Source organism: Apostichopus japonicus, chromosome 4, assembly GCF_037975245.1.
Source record: "Apostichopus japonicus isolate 1M-3 chromosome 4, ASM3797524v1, whole genome shotgun sequence".
NCBI classification, from domain to species: domain Eukaryota; kingdom Metazoa; phylum Echinodermata; class Holothuroidea; order Aspidochirotida; family Stichopodidae; genus Apostichopus; species Apostichopus japonicus.
The window spans coordinates 13,642,371-13,659,904 of NC_092564.1; the positions used below are offsets into that span (position 1 = coordinate 13,642,371).

Below are 17,534 nucleotides of genomic sequence, written 5' to 3' on the forward strand. Positions count from 1 at the left end.
TGGATACGGTTAGATTACCTAAACATAGAGTTAGCTATACTTTGCAGGTGCAATTGTGTCTCTGAAACTTGGGTAAAGTAAACTTGGGACTCTGCTGGTCTACGAGTTATAGAACTTTCATTTTTCAGCTCTCTGCTTGACTGTGGCATTCTGTACTTAAATGAACTTTCTATCGACCTTTGGTAACCACCGCGACAGTCTCTAATTGGCTGGAGTGTGTGTCATGAAAATTTCTTGTTTCCAATACTTGATTTATTTTTTGTTTTTTTTGTTGCTAGATTGGTCCTCGAGGTTGAAGCAGATTCGAAAGATGTGGCGGAATGTGACCCCGGCTGATCGACAGTTTTATCTGGTGGGTGGTACAACATTGCATGACTAATTAGTTATGTACTGTAGTCAATATGTGTCTTTGATTTGTTCAGTGGGCTCCAGTGTTGTATCAACAAGTGATACTATCTCTGGAGTTCTCAACACAGCTTGGAAACCTAATATTAAGTTAAATGGTTAACCTTTTCTTCCACTGGTATTAGGTTGATCTGATGTGTTTATTGCCAAAGGAATTTGATTGCAGTAAAAAGTAAATTACTGCCTGACAGGATATAAGTGGACATATCAATTTGTCCAGATGGATTTTTTCTTAAAATAGAGGGAAAAGTGTTGAGTCTAGAGGTATGGATGGGGGTAAGTTGAAGTCATTTTCTGCAAAAGTATACTTCTTTCTCATCAACTTTTTTTTAATTGAAATTCAGTCATCAGCCACATTTTCTTTTTATAAATCCTGCAGCAAAAAGCAAGAGAAAACAGAGCTGCACTAAGGATTAAGGAAGCTCAAAAGGTAAGCAAAAAAACTTCAAAATAACCATCAAGATAAAAGCATTTACAGGGCAAATAGTATCTTTGACTTTCTTCGTAAACAATTTCTTTTAGATATCGTAAACTTCAAAGAATTTGTAATCATGTTCTGAAAATGTTAATCATGTTTGTGTTTTTTTAATATTAATTTTTGTCTATATAAATTGAACTGTTTGTTGTCATTCTGCAATTTAACAGATCTCTGAAGACATTCAGAGGAAACGACTGGCAGAACAGGATGGAGGCATGTCTAGTGGTCAGAGGGGTAATCCTCAACATTCCGTAGTAGCTAATCCAACAGCAATGGAAGGCCAACCACATACTCCCCATACACCAGGTATAACTAAAAACTTCAACAAAATTATCATTAATCACTGTAGAAATGTAGACCCATTATTTTCTCAAAAGGTCTTTAAGCAGGGTATGGGTTTATATCGTTATTTTATGTTAATTGCAATATGTAGTGGTGATAATGAAAAATCAGTTTGTTCCACAAATATCTTTTCTTGTGGAACCAATTGATTGGGGTAGTCTTTGCTTAATTGTCATTATTTTGACAAGAGTATCACCACCGTGCCAGTGTCATGTTTTGTCATGACTTTTAATTCAAATACTAAAACTTAAATGAGCCTTTAAAAAGCTTTCTTTTCAACTAACATGTGTTTTTCTTCTTTTTACTTAAATTGCAGGTATGCAAAATCCCTTGAGTATGCCAGGAGACATGGTCAACCCAGGCCAAAGGATCCCTCAGGCACCAGACCGCATTCCTCCCTCACCGATGGTGCAGACTCCTACAGGAGCCCTTCCCGGTTCAGGCTTCCCAATGACACCTGGTGCACCATCCCCAGCACAACAATCCATCCACAGTGGTAGTTCCACCCCGGTTCATCTACCCGAAAGATCGCCGCACCATGTCGTTGACACAGTGCTCCCTGGGCCTCATAGTGGTATACCTCATGGAATGAATGGAATTCCACTAGGACCAACCACCCCAACTATGCCTGCAGTTGTGGAAAATCCAATGCAATCACCGACCATGGCACCAAATCCAATGGTTCCCCAGATGGGTAATATTCAACCTCCTCATATGGCTGGAGGGAATTCTGGTACTGTCACACCATCTCCAGTTCAGTCACCGTTCGGTCAGGCCCCTCCTCCCCCTCCGGCATTCAGTAGCGGTCAAGAGAATATTCAAGGTATGGATTCATTTCAAGGCACTGATTCAAACAGGAACCTTCACCTTCAACAACTTAGAGAATGGCTAGCATTACGCAATGGACGCAGGAGGGAGCAACAGGGTTGGAGTAATGAACAGCCTCGACCTCCTCCACCACCTTACCCCGGCAATAATCCTGGACAACAGCAGATGGGTCAGTTTCCTCCCGGAATGCATCCTTCAGTTGTGGGAAACTTTGTTGACCCTACTATGGCCGGTCAGAATTCATTTCCTGTCCAGCGTCCTCAGTACGTTGTGAGTGGTATGAATCATCCTAGGATGATGAGTGATATTTCCGGTCAGATGCAAGTAGGTGGACAAGGAATACCGCCCAATCACATGCCAAAACCTATGTTTAATGCTGTAGATGCTAGGACAGGAGCCACAATAGTGAGACCCCCTGGTGGTGCTCAAGGCCAATTCATTGAACTTCGCCATAACATGGCTAACCCTGTCGTCCATCAGAGACCTCGACATCTCGGGCTGTCAATGTTAAATAAGAAGGTTAACCACAGACCGGGAGTTCAAGGAAATCCAACCTCTGGGGATCTTTATGACCAGTTCCTCCAGCATGAGACTGGGTCAATTCCAGGCAATCAACCAGGTATGTACAGACAGGTCAGCGTACCTAGTCACGTTGCAAACGCTGCAAACATGGTGACACAGAGACGGCTCTCACTACCCGACAATCAAGTCTCACAGATGTTAGGCATAGGAAGGCCACCTGTAGACAATGCAGCAGCTTCGGGAGGGGTCCTTCCACCACCACCTCCACCACCTGTGAATCAGCCTTCCAGCCGTCCACCAGGTCCACCAAGCTCTTCGGCAGCAAACCACCCAGTAGGACCCAACCCGGATCATGAAGCTCAATTGGACGATCTCCTGAAGGAAGGAGACTTCAACTTACTAGACTACGCTGTCTCAGATGTTGACACGAACAAAAATTCCGAAGAGAATCAGTCGCTCTTCAAGGCATTTGGACTTGGCGACGATCACGAGGATGCACAGGAGGCATCATCGTCTTCTGCATCTGATCAAAAGAGGAAGGAGGAAGCAGCCCATCGGCAACTTCTCAAGGACTTGGAGATGGAAGCTGCTAAATCTCAAATGACTGTAACATCACAGCAAGGAGGGCATAACAAAGCTTCAAAGCAAGGGCAGGCGACGAGTGCAGGAACTTCAAAAGGAGCTTCTAGGGAAGATGCTAAAGAAGCATCTAAGTCGAAAGAGGATAAAACCTCAGAACCGTCAACTCGGGATGGGCAAAGAAAACCAATAGAGGATGAAGGAAAGGATAACAATGACCAAAATACAGATAAGAGTTCCACTAAGAAGAAAAGAGATTTGTCTGGAAAGGAGACAAATGATAAACCTGTTCCGCAAGGCTCTGTGACAACAGAGGCAGTCTCAAAGACAGACGGAGGGACCGGAGAGGGTAAATTAAATATCAAAAAGGACGACGTCAAAGGGACTTCAGAAAGGCCTCTCACGAAAGAGGCCAAACAGGAAACGGCAGCACCCAAAGAGATGAAGATTAAACTTGAACCAGAAGAGCAAAGTTCTTCGTCCAGTTGTAAGCACCAGGGTGCTAGTCCAGAGGTTCTTGCGAGTGAACCAGCAGCATCAGGTGCTGCACGTGAGGAAAATGCAGCAAGTCCTGGTGGGAGTAAGACAGCTGAAGAAGATGGCAACATCCCTCCAAAGACTGCAAAGTCTGCATCCTCAGAAGGTAGTGAAGTCACAGAGGCAGTAGTTAAATCAGAGGAGGAGTCTGGGAAAGAGAAATTGACGACCAGTGATGGTAATACGTCATCTATGGATAATCAAGGCAATGAAAAGAATAGCAAGGTAGAAGAAACAGTTTCAGGGTCTTCAACTGCAGCCAAAACAGATGTAAAAGACAAGGAAGGTGATACCAATGTGAAAGAGACAGGGGAAGGTAATGGAGACAACCAAATTCAGGCAGTTGGTGAAAGTTTGCCCAATATCTCAGCGCCAGTGAGTGTCTCAAAACAGATCCAGGATTCTGACAAGCAGGAATCTGAGAGTAAAGAGGGATCAGTTCCTAGGACTGCTACTGTAGGTGATGATGGCTCTTCAGGAGGAGATGGAAAGGCCACCCAACAACCTCAAGGGACTCCCTCTCAAGAGGAACAGGGTGGTGTGCGAGCAACCTCATCAGAAATTTCCACTGGTGTTACTCCTGTATCTTCATCAACGCTAACCTCATTGGCACCTCTATCCGGTGTTGCTAGTGCCTCATCAGCAGTGTCCAGGCAGAACAGGCCTCTCCTTCTAGAAGAACAGCCGTTACTCCTACAAGATCTTCTGGCGAAAGAGAAGAAGGAACAGGCGGGTCAGTCTGGCAAAGTACCTCCCATGGCAGAAGGGGTCATCGCGCCGCCGTCCAGTAGTGGTGACGCGTTACCATTTCCTGAGTTAAATGACATGGACCTTAAACAACTACAAGAGGAAGCCAAGTTAATTGCCAAAGGTGAGTTATCTTTGCTTTCATATTTTCCCTAGAGATCCATAGGTGACCTTAGAGGAGGAGGGGGGGGGGGCCTGGGGGAGCTAAAGACAAATATACTTTAGCTTCGAACAGACCTTTAGATGCACTTTGCAAGTGTGACAGAAGAACATTTAGTGTTTAATGTATAGACATAATAAAGGCTATGGGAGGTGGGGGGAGGGCGGTGGAGGATACTGTTAATCCGTTATAGGAAATCATATTTGCCATGGGTATAGATTTTGTTTTTTTAATATCCTGTAGCTGTTAGTATTTTTAAACATCTTATTATGTCATCAAAGGCACATTATCATTAAATGATGATAATCAAATTTATCCTGTGCATGTTATTTCCCTGAATGTCTCTCTTCTGCACTTTTACCTCTTCTCTCTGTTTTGTGATTCCCAATGCAAAACCCCTCCCCCACCCCTTCTCCCCATATTACTACCTCCTTTAAGTGCCTAGTAACAGCCACTCTAATCTTGTCTCTTTGATCTATTTCGTTAGCCTTCAAATATATACCGTGAGGTTTGGAAATTCAACGGTACTGAAAAATATCTATTATTAGTAAATAAGCACAGCACCCCTTATTTGGTTTGTTCAGATCCAATGGCTTAGGAATTTGCCCAAAAGGCCTTTGGCATAAACCCTTAAAATTCATGTATGATGGCCATAAGATTTTCCCTTCCCATACCTCTTCCAGAAATATCTACATTGTGCAAACAATCCAAAGGCAAACTTAACATATTTATTTACTTAGAGGGGGAGGCCAAGTCCCCCCTTCCTGCCCCCTTCATCTCCAAGCTGGTAATTGTGGCACATACTCATGGCCCATTCTGGTGCAAAAATAGTGGCTATTAGCATGTTACATGCTTCACTCAATGCCATGATGTCACATGAAACCCCAGTATTGTTGCTACCCATGACCATTTATTATAAAAAGCATCAACAATATGGACTAGCCATAGCAATCACCACATGGTGTATCTTTGGTATATAGCAATGTGAACTTAGTTTGCCAGAATTTGTATGAGATCACCACAAGAAGCTCTAGCTGTGTTCAAGTACATGTACACTAAACCATCACCAAGCAATATTAGATGGTTCCTTTTTTCCTTCTTTTTTTTTTGAATTATCCCACCAGCATCTTCTTGCTTTTGTCTCAATTTGATTGCTATTTTTACAGAAACATCAAGCAAAAGCAGCTTTTAGTTTCCTTTGCAAGCACAATCCTCCCTATTGTTTTGTCTGTGATGAACGTTACACTAGACAGAGTACTTCATTCTCTGCAGCAGAGGTAGACCACCTCCAGCCACAAAACAAATGCATGGAACAAAGTAATGTACCACTATAATGCTGCCTCATTTGTCACAACAGATGTATCATTTATGCAGTATCACATAGCAAATTATGATACAATATGGACAAATGCCTACAGAAATGCATACATATATATACATTACAGTTTTGTACACACTGAACCATATATAGTATTGTCAATATTTGTATATGGAAAATCAAATTTGATAACCTCCAAAAGTGCTACACAAAATATGAATAATTATACATGGAATCCCTGTACTTCAATGCAAGATGCAAAATTCAGACTTAGCCTAGCCCTATAACTTATATATTCATGATTGCATTGCACACCTGGCACACATTGTATCTTATTGCTGAACAATTATAACAAGCAAAAATGAACAATAGTGTGTAATCAATATAACATAATTGTGCTATTGTTTACATCACATATTTTCAATACAATATTTGCATTTGGAAGTGATTTCAAATTCCTTTGTAACACATTGTGCCTCTCCAAGTTCCTGTAAGTGATGCCTCCACGATTGTGTTTGTGATATCCTGGCATGACCATTCTGTATCCAGAGTAGTATTCCAGCTAAATCGTTGCTCTGCTTGTGAAAGTGTTGTCTTGTTTCTTGTACCCTGTGACATCATCGTATCATTTAAGCTGAAAGTGTACTTGTTTACCTAGTTTACTGTATTGCTTAGTTTTACACAACCAACACAAAAATTGATAGGGCCACTGGTGCCTTCTTGACACATATTCAAGTCCTTCAAATGAAGCATCACAGCCTCTTATCAAATCCAACACAGCCAGTGCCTCATGGTGACCAGTGACAAAGGTTAACATCACCTAGAAAATCCCAACCCTATTCTTTCATAACACAAAATCACTGGAAAATGTATTGTAACAAACTGGAATGTAGCATATCTAAAAGTGCTCCATTTTCAGGAATAATTAACAAGATTATGAAAGAAAGAAACAAAAATCTACTTCCTGGGATAATAAAGATGGAATAAATTTGGAAAAATTAAATTACCTTCAATCAAACTTGTTTATAGTAAGGAACAAGATACTTATGTTTATTTATATGTCTTTCCTATATTGAGTGTTACATTGTCTGACACAGGAATATTCCTTTGATATCACAGTCCTATTTTTGTTTTCATAACTTGTCTCACCCATTTTTTATGTCTTGCCCATTTCCATTTTTGCATGCTTCTTCCATTTACGAAATGAAGCCTGTTTTTTTTACAATGTTGAATGTTACCATATTTGTAAAGCTGAGCACCTCACCTTTTTCGCAAGTTACATCAAACCAAAAAAAAAAAAGAAATAAAGAAGACGCTAACTTGAATTCCAATTTGTCTTGTCAGATAACCCAACTATGCAGAGCCCTCCTGGAAATTTAACAACTGCCTACTATCCCAATCAGGGTATGTTGACATTTCCCTCGCTCTAGTTCTTCATCTCTCTCTCTCTTTTCTTTCTCTCATTCTATCTTTCTTTCTTTCTTTTCTTTCTTGTTCATCATATTCTTTGTTCTGCATCCTCTGCTTTCAAAGCCCTCTCTGTCAGTTTTTGTCTTTTGTTGAAATGTTTTAGGTAATACTTTCAAGTTCTGATTGTGTGTTCCATTTATTTTGTGGCGGCAGACATTATGCTCCACCCGTCTGATTAAGTCAAGTTTTCCCAGTGCTGAGTAGCATACTATCACTTATAAGCTTAAAAAAAACACAAAACAGTGATAGTTTAGACTTTGACAGTACTTCTGTGAGTTGGTGTGGTTGGAAAAGAATTGTTCAAAATAAAATGGTGCTTCTTCATAGTGTAATAACATTGGAAAGCTCTAAGAACTGGAAGAGATGATTATGGTTGAAAGAAAGGACATTGGTTTTTGTCTGTGATTGGAATGGAAGGCACAATCCAAACCCCAGAAGGAAGTAGATCGTTGCTTCCATCATCGAGTGCCATGATGATGGCTTTTTGGGATGGTTTATTGGTGTTTGCCTGGAAAATGGCCAATTCTGGTTCCTTACTGAAAAGTGGTTTTATTCAGTTCGTCTACATTGCTGCACACTAACACTTATTATTAGTTCAAAGGCACTGTATTAAAAGTAAAAAATCAAAGTTTATGAAAATCAAAGTGTTTGCAGTGTCATAGTATGTTGTCATGTGATGATACCATGGAATGAACAGTCATGCATAGGATAGAACTGAAGTTTTCAAGGATGGTGGTTTCTTCTGGTGTAGCACTGTATAGTTTAATTCTATTAGCCCTTCAAAGAATAAGTGTTGGTGCATTATTGCTCGCTTGTCGAAGAAAAAAGTTTATTTTCCTAAAGTTCACCTATCTTTACCTAGTTTGCATGTAAGAATCAGGGCAGAGTTGTTTATTGTCATTACCTCCAGTGTAAGGTTGTTAAACATCTAATAACATCTGTTTAGCGGAGAAGAAATAGTATACAGAGGACATTGCATTCAATATTAGCATGAGGAGTGAGTCTGGTTAAGGAAGTGGGATATATTTAATGTCATTTTAATAGTTACATTAGTGAAACATTACCAGATACTTAAATCTTACAGTCTGTGAATTAGAATGTATTATGCAAAAAAATTGGCTATGATGATTTGCTAAAAAAGAACAAAAAATTAAAAATTCTCTTGCGTATGTTAGATTTGAAACATGCAAAATACAGTAGTTTATAATGTGATGGATTTGTGCCTCATGCAGCAGTCATATCAGTGCTAGATTCTTTGTTGTCGCAGATGGCACAGCAATGGACATCTAATGACAAAATAAAGTGGCTATCAGTATTGATTACTTATGAGTTGTCTATGTAGGTACTTTATCTTTTAATGTTACAGAAGCAGAGAAGGTTAAGAAGCCCCCTGGGCCACATGCTAGATTACTGCAAGCCATGAACCAACAACACCAACTCAAGCAGCAACAGAATAATCCACAAAACTTTGGTCTTCACCTCGGAGGAGAGGTTGTGCCTGGATCCTTCCCAAACCAAGAGGGTATGGAACCCAGTCCTATTCCTGGTCCAAGAGGTTTCCCTCAAGGTCCAAGATTGCCAGGCCCACAGCATTTTCCCATCCCTCCACAATCACCTCTGCCACAAGGGCCAATGGTCCCTGGGATGCAGCAGATGCACAATCCACAGCAGAATTCAATGGTTCAAGTGGGAGTCATGCCGGGTGGAGGTAACCAGGTTGGCAATGTCATGCAGATGCAGCAGAATGCTATGCAACAGAGAGGTATGAGACCCGTCATGGGCAACAGGATGCCTGGACCCCCTCGAATGCCCAATGGTGTACCGAGGGTGAGACCTCCTATGATAAGTCCCAACAACCACATGCAGAATCCCAACTTTTCCATACCAGAAGGCTTCCAGAGAATGCCTGGGATGTCTGGGATACCACCACATATGGCAGGCTATCCATACAGTCATATGGGGGACCCCTCTCAGTTTCAGAGATTTGACCCGTACGACGGCAGCGAAGAACCAGCCCCAGACAAGGAAAACGTTGAGGAATACCAGAACTGGTTGAAGAGGAGGGAGCAAGTCGTCCATAGGAGGGTGAAGTTTTTTGAGGCAGAGGTCGGGAAAGAAAGGAAGAAAAAGAAGGCTCTGGCAGCCAAGAAGAGATCTTGTGAGAAGAATAAGAAGACGATGGATGCCAAAGATGTAAAGGAATTGGAAGCCGTTACTCAACGCCACAGCCAGTTCCAGAAACACTTGGATAATGCAAGGAAACAATTTAGACAACACTCTATTTTAGCTCAGGAGTTCAAGATGAAGCAGCAACAAGCTAACCCTGCTTCCACATTTCCTCATGGCATGAGTATGCGAGCACCCTCCATGTTAGTTCAGGGACTCCCTGGAAGGAGAGGCGTGGCCCAGCAAATGATCGGCCACCACCCAATGATGCAACTCGGCCCCGGTAACTTCCCCGTCAATCAACAAGATATGGACTTCAACCCTCAGGGTATGATCCCGATGGACCCACGGGGCAGGATACACATGAATGGACAGCAGATCATGATGAACAACCAAATGGCCATGAGGCATCCTGGACCACATCAAATGCCTCGCATGGGTACTCCACCTCAACCAAACATGGTGCAGCCTGGACATGTTTCACCCATGATGGCCCCCAATCAGCCAATGTTACCACCCCAACACTCACCATTAGTCCATGCCTCCCAAGGGAATGTAGTTCTACAGAGTCAGCAATCTCCTATGATACCTCTACAATCACACATGGTTCAATCACCATCACCTATGATGTCACCGCAATCTCCGATGGTACCTCCTCAGTCTCCGCTTGGACCACCAGGTATCCCAGGCAGTATGCAGTCACCTCTTCTTACACAGAGTAACTCCCAGAGAGTTCAGTCACCCATGTTACCTCATGCTCCATCCCCACTCTCTCACCTCGGTGGTATCGTATCTCATGGACACCGATCACCAATGACACTACCACAGGGCCAACAATCACCTTTACCCCAGAGAAGTCCTGTGATGATGCAGCCAGGATATCAATCTCCTCACCACCAAATGTTAATGAACCACAAGCAGGCATCAGAGGGCCAGAAGGTAACACCCTTTAGGGTGCCTGCTGGTCAACAATCACCCATGAAGTCTAGAACTGTGGTCTTACCTGGGCATCGTTCTCCAATGTTCCAGTCGGTTTCATCCCCTGTAGGTCAACTGTCCCCAATGGTCGCGTTGAGTCCATCATCATCAGTTGTTTCCCAGTCAACTGCTGCTCCTAAAAGCTCAAATAATGTGGCAATGGCTGACCAACAGTCTCCGTTGTTTTCTCACAGTCCTTCACCAATGGGTGTAAGTCATCAGTCACCTCAGAATCCTGGTCAGAAATCCCCGATGCACCCGCCTAGTATGTCACCGTTGGTTCAAAATGGCCACCAGTCTCCTATGCAGCATTCACCTGCAATGGTACCTAATCAAGGCCAGCAATCACCTATGAGACACCCAGCATCTCCGGCAATCAAAGACAATCAGATGTCTCCCATGATGCAGCACCCCCACATGGTGGGCACACCACAGTCTGGAAATTTCCAACTCGGTCCGATGGACAATGTCAAACTGGGTCAGGCGGCAGCTATGATTGACCCTGGAAAACAGACACCTACTGGTGGTGTTCACGTCGGTATTGTGAACCAACCCTCCCATGTCGCTGTTGGCGTTGAGAATCCTTTCAGCGACGAGTTTGCACAACGTGAACGAATGGAAAAGTTCAGAATGCTACAAGAACATCAGAAACCATCAAAGGAGGCCATCATCCACAAGCTTCAGCAGCAAAGTATGGCCATGAGAGGGCATCCCCTGCCCCCTGAAATCGTCAGTCAGTTGGAATCACAAATGCAACAGCATCAAGCTCACCAAATGAATATGCAACAGTTGATCCAACCAGAACAACAGCAGCAACATCAGCAGCAGCAACAACACCAGCAGCAACACCAGCATCAACAGCAGCAGCGGAGAAGTGACATGCAGGCGCCACCAGCCGGTATGCAGTTCCTCAATCAGGTAGAACCCACTCGGGCTCCCATGCCTGTCGGTGGCACTGCCCACGCAGAGAAAGCACCGGCGGTTCCTCCAAGTTACCCTCAAAACAAACCGGCCAAGAAACCGAAGAAGAAGAAATCAAAGAAAGACAAAGAGAAACAACAACAACAACAACAACTTAGTAAATCTCAAGATTTTACCATACCCCCCAACTCCATACTACCAGATATGTCTGCATTTGATCAGCATCTCAATGCACCATCAGCTGCCGTGGATCTGAACAGTCTACAAGGACAGGCCATTGCAGAAGCCCTGGAGAAAGGAGATCTTCGAGCAAAAACCACTCAAAACCTTCTCTTGAAGCAGCTTCTGAGAGGACCACAGCTGTGTGCAGCTAACAGTGTACCGGCGGGAGTCGTACAGATGAGTGGAGAGAATGTGATGTCTAATATACCAACCAGTCAGCCTGGAATGCCACATGCATTGCCTCATCACCCAAACGCAGAGTCGCACCTACCTCCTCAGCGGCCTTTGGCCGGCCTCCCGATGTTGCCAGCACCACCAGGGACTCTAGCCAGGACTGCCGACAGTTCAGTGACACTAGACGACGATGCAAACATAAAGCTCACACCAGAGCAGCAGAAGCAGCTGGAGATGGTGGAAAAGTTACCCTACGTCAAAAAGAATGGCAAACCTGCCGAGAACGACCACCAGATATTGATCGAGATCCACAGGAAGGGCAAATACTCTTCCAACAGTAAGAAGAACAAGGAGAAAGATACAGATAGCCACAAGAAGAAACACAAAGATAAGAAGAAGAAAAAGAGAAAGAAAGGTGAGGAGAAAAAGCCAGCTTCCTTGGATGATTTGATGGCGGCGCTGAAATCCCTGCCGATCCTACAGCTGAGTGAACCAGCCATCGAATCAAATATCTCCATCTGCCCGTTATTTGGCACACCAGCAAATGGCGGACATCGTCTGAGGGGTAGCTATGGCAATGCCATACTGGAAGGTGTGGCAGATTTCTATGGTGCTCTGGTGAATGGACCTCTAGGCAAGAAGGAGTTGGCGAATGGCCCTTCAGCACTCACTGAAGATGAGAAGAAAAAGATTTCCAAGAAAGGTGAGCTCATTTATTATTATTTTTTTATCATTAGTTTGAAGAAAATTTCTTAAAATTGAGTTAGCAGTACAGTGTGGTTAACTAGATCCATGGTAATAGAGTTATTTCGTCTGTTGCTGCTCTTGATTGTAATAAACAAAATCAAGCCGCCTTGTAAGGCTGGCCTGGTTAAAGGTTGGGAGGTTACATCATTTATCCATGTGTCACAGTTAAGAAAGTTAGTGTAGTAGCCATGATTTCATAGAATACACTTGAATCAAGTGACAACTTTCTGTCTTATAAGATAATGTGACTGCATTACATCGTGTTTCATTATCTCAATGGAACCCTCTACTTAGCATGATGTGGTACTCTCTGCCAAGATCGGGTATTGTCATGGTGGTGATGTGTCATTATCTTGTTTACTAAACCCGACCACCCACCCCACCCCCTCTCATCCCTTGCATGTCACCTGCAACTTCCCTAAAAATTCTTGAAAATGATCAATTGTTTTGATCGGAGATGGCTCTTTCTGTTTCTATTTCTATTGTTTAGGTGTACAAGCTCTGACAGTAAAAAGTTCAGAGGTGACTGTGATGACGGGGGATGAAATCATGCAAGAAATGCAATCCCATCAGAGGACCATCACCCGCACCATTAACCATGCTTATACCGGTCGGGGAAACCACTCAAGTCCCCTGTTTGCTCTGTCTGCAGCATCATCAGAGGCAGGCAACATCCTGTCACAGAGGAGCGGCACCAGGACCCTGGGTTCCACCACCCCCGGAGAGATCGCACCTTCCTCATCCCCAGAGTTGGAAGAGGAGGAGCCGTTGGAGACTGCAAGGATGAGAGGGCTGAGGCTGATAACCCGGAATGCGACTGAAATGGCGATGATGGCGAGGGCTGATTCACCAAACATTCCAATCATCAAACCTACTCCCAGAAAAGGTACCCGTCAGATTCTTTCTCTTAAATCTAATGAAAAAGTAAAATTTAAAAGTGAAACTTGAAGAATATGTTGTTAAGTTGTAATAAATGATGGGTCAATGCAGAATTAGAATCAATAATCTCAGCAACCTATGCTTCATACCATATGAGACACTGGTTTCTAATTTGGTGGTTCCTAGCCAATAGTATTACTTTTCCTTTGATTATTGTCTTAAAGTCAGTATCCTGCTGTTTCCTTTATCACATAATTCATAATTGATGGGAACACAGTATGTCTTTCTACTGAGCAGAAGGACTCAAATTCAAAGCACGGTTCCATTACAGTTGCCAATATACATAAGTGGTTACTTAATGGGATAGGGCACAGGTACGATGTTTCTCATTAATCGCTCTTTTACAGTTTAGTGACAGTCAAAATCATTTACAGGTCCCCAATATGCATTTTTTCGGAGGCTTTGAGGAAGTGGTTCAACTTGCTTGTTTTTTTTGGGGGGAGGGAAGGGGGGGCAGTAGGGTCTCACTTTGGTGAAATAGATATTTCTGTTGGAAATGGAAACTTCATTGGTTCAGTAATGTAGTGTGCATTAGCTTACCACAGTCAGTCCACAATAAGAAGAAACACTAAATCCACTCAGTGTCCTACTTGATAACTGACTTTTGAAAGTGTATATTGTGTTTTCCTCTTGAAGGGAAATCGCCTGTTGGATTAGGGAACACAGTCAATGTCTGCTTAACCGTGGGAAGTGCAATGAATAGCAACATCAAGGAACTGCTTGGATCTATCTCCAAACTCTTGAGGGTCATAGAACCAAAGACATACGAGGTCATCCAAGGAAACGGAGATAAGGAGTGCTTTGGAGTCAAAGAGACAGCTGAAGTGCCCAAACCAGGTGAATTTTCAATTATCTCTCTCTCTCTCAGGGACACTATTTTTCATGATGTTCAACTTTCTCGATTTTGATGGCTAGGGTTTTCTCTTCTGGGGTAGGGTAAGGGAGGAGGGAGGGAGGGAGGGAGGGAGGTTTATTTTCTGAGTACTTGATTGAGAGTTTGATTAGATGAGTTTGTGAAATATCTAGCAGTGAAACGAGAGAACTTTAAGACAACAAGTTTTAAATTGCAGATGTTACCATGAAACTGTAGTTTTGGGGATGTGGTATGGTTTGCCTGATGTTCTTGCATTGGAGTAATATCTTAACTTGATTTTTTCCATTCTTTTCAGTTCCTTCTATAGTCGATGTACCACCTGTAGAGGTCACACCGCCCACTGCCATGGAAGTAGACCACAAACCTGGCACGCCACCAAAACCTCAGGACGTGGCCGGGGCTAGATTCTGCAAGCACTGCGATGTCATGATCGTTGGTGAAGGTATTCACAAAGTCACCGGGCCATCGGCCGATTCCAGCCACACTTTCTGTAGTACTACATGTTACATGCAATACACCATCTCACAGAGAACGCAGTTACAACAGTCAAAGGACACTGTCACTAAAATATTGGACACTCAGAATAGTGATGGAGACAACATGACCCCACCCCCAAATGTCAATGTTCCTCTATCTGGTTCCTTACCCACGTCACCTTTACCTTCCGCTCTTTCACCACGGACGTCCAGAGCCTCGCCGGCGATCCCGACCGTGGCATCGCCCTCAGTGAGCACTTCGCCGCCGGTAACCACGTCACCTGAGGTGACTGTGTCCGTACCCCAACCTTCGGTCAAAGTGATTCTGCCAAGAGTTGACTTGAAGGAACAGCAGCAGCAGCAGCAAAAAGAACCAGCAAAGGAGGACACAAAGACGAAAGTTAGCCTAAGGAGGAAGACGGCTCCCGGTGATGAGAATGCTGTGAGTATGAATACCCCAACCTACAATGGAAGCCTATGTGGATTAAAGTTAATACCTCACCCCTCAATGGAAGCCTATGTGTGTATTAAAGTTAAGACTTCACCCCACAATGGAAGTCATGTGTATTAAAGTTCAACTACACCCCACAATGGAAGACCTTGAAATTGTTTCCTACTTCCATTAAATATGGATCTACTTTCAACCTAATCAGAAATTCAGTATTTCCAAGTTTTCTCTTTGTTTTGATAAAGTAAATGAGTAATGTTGAAAGTTATGTGTTTATCTGTACATAGCATGATTCTTGTCAACCACCAATGGATGTATGCGTATACTGGTTGAGACAAATGCTACTTTGTGCATTTATTACTTTGTGATATAAGACACAGCTCTATATTATGATGATTTATCAAGTATGTTATTTCTTGTTGACAGCCACAATCTAAAAAGATAAAGATGAAAAGGTGGAGGAAATGGAGCATCATTATCTCTCCAACAAAGAGACGTCAACCTCCGAAAGAGGAAGATATTGACGAGGTAAGATCCGTCTTAAAAGATTTCGACCACTCGTAGATCCTTGCTCCCTCGATACTAAATTTCCTTTCAAAAGGTATTTATATTTACCCTCACTAGTCATGTTTTATTTCCAAAAGTGGCCAAAAAAATTTAGCAACTTTGAACATTCGGAAGTTATCCGTTTGCATGGTATTTTATCTACTGTAAGAAAGTGTCTTCTGGGTGGCAAAAATGTACATAGAATCAAATTGAATGGATACTTACTCACGGTCTAGTTTCATTTGTTGAATCCAGACTATAGATTGTCTTAGTTTGATCAATTTGCATTGTTGTGTTGTGTAATATCCGGTAGGTGTCATGAAATCGGCAATTCAAACAGAACAGAAAGGCTGTTGTATAGTCTATCGTTTGCTTCAATCTTCTTACAAACACCAACAGTGCTTGATATTGATCGACATACCTAATTTTGTTTGGACAGTTGATGAGGAAGCTAGGGACGTCTCTACAACCGGGAAGCACCTTGGAGGACAAGAGAGCTTGTATTCTTTGTAGCGGAGTCGGAGACGGGGATACAGATGGTACCGCCCGTCTCTTGAACGTAGACGTCGGCGTCTGGATTCATCTCAACTGTGCCTTGTGGTCCGATAATGTCTATGAGACACTCAACGGTGCCCTCATGAACGTCATGAACTGTATTAAACAGGGCAAGTCCTGCAAATGCTGCTACTGTTGCAAGGCTGGTGCCACTGTATCCTGTCACAAACAACGATGTTATAACGTCTACCACTTTGGTTGCGCTATACAGGATCACTGCATGTTCTTCAAAGATAAGGTATTAGTTTTTTTCATTGTTTTATGCAAATTTGTCAGTAATATTGTGTGTGTACATAACAATTTTAAGACAGTGCTGCTCCCTTGTAAATATTCCTTACAAGCAAGGAACCATAGTGTCCTTGGGTTCTTTTCGTTTTTTAATGCAAATTTGTCTCCTTTTGTGGAAAATTTGTTGTTGTTTTTTTGTCCAATCTTTAAAGTATGTTATTTCAGGATCCGTTTGTTGTCTGATAAATTTGAAAGAGAGAGAAATTTCCTTTGTTAATAACACATTTTTTGATCTACATAGCTTTCTCTCTTAAATGTATATCTCAAATGACCAAATAAGCACATTATTTCAAAGTAAAGTCGTAGTTTCCAACTGGGTAAAATTTACCAATTTAAACTGAAACAGATTATTGCTAAGAAGGGAAGATAAGCCTGAAACAATCACTCTCAGTGATATCTTCATTAGACAAGTTTTTACATAATAGTCAGACGGTGAAAATGTGATGGTTAGTAGTTGACTTTATTTATCGAGTGTTTAATGTTCTCTTCTCCCTCAGACAATGCTGTGTCCGCTTCATGCTCCGTCCAAGGCTACCGAGAATACCCTTGATACCCACGTAGTGTTCAGAAGAGTCTATGTTAGTCGGGACGAACACAGACAAGTGGCCAGGTGAGTGTTACAAAGGAGGAGAAGTCTGGGATGATCCATTTTAAGCTAGTTGGATTAGAAGAGGTTACAAATATTGCTATATATGCTACATAGGCTACTTATATTTGACAAGGTCACAAATATTGCTATATATGCTACTTAGGCTACTTATATTAAACAAGGTCACGATATTTTTATATATGCTACTTAGGCTACTTATATTAA

General features: G+C 42.6%; 1 protein-coding gene across 4 annotated transcripts in view; it reads left to right on the forward strand.

The window, feature by feature from the left end:
• Positions 1 to 17,534, forward strand: part of LOC139966514 (histone-lysine N-methyltransferase 2C-like) — a 58,397-nt gene that overhangs the window by 32,199 nt on the left and 8,664 nt on the right. For 3 of the 4 annotated variants that reach the window (XM_071969602.1, XM_071969601.1, XM_071969603.1), the window contains exons 31-42: positions 279 to 352; positions 785 to 835; positions 1,051 to 1,189; positions 1,542 to 4,562; positions 7,261 to 7,320; positions 8,753 to 12,550; positions 13,085 to 13,480; positions 14,170 to 14,370; positions 14,703 to 15,325; positions 15,758 to 15,859; positions 16,317 to 16,670; positions 17,218 to 17,330. In XM_071969602.1, coding sequence (XP_071825703.1) covers positions 279 to 352; positions 785 to 835; positions 1,051 to 1,189; positions 1,542 to 4,562; positions 7,261 to 7,320; positions 8,753 to 12,550; positions 13,085 to 13,480; positions 14,170 to 14,370; positions 14,703 to 15,325; positions 15,758 to 15,859; positions 16,317 to 16,670; positions 17,218 to 17,330 — 8,932 coding nt within the window. The remainder of the gene's footprint in view (positions 1 to 278; positions 353 to 784; positions 836 to 1,050; positions 1,190 to 1,541; positions 4,563 to 7,260; positions 7,321 to 8,752; positions 12,551 to 13,084; positions 13,481 to 14,169; positions 14,371 to 14,702; positions 15,326 to 15,757; positions 15,860 to 16,316; positions 16,671 to 17,217; positions 17,331 to 17,534) is intronic. The other variant, XM_071969604.1, reaches the window with a different exon arrangement.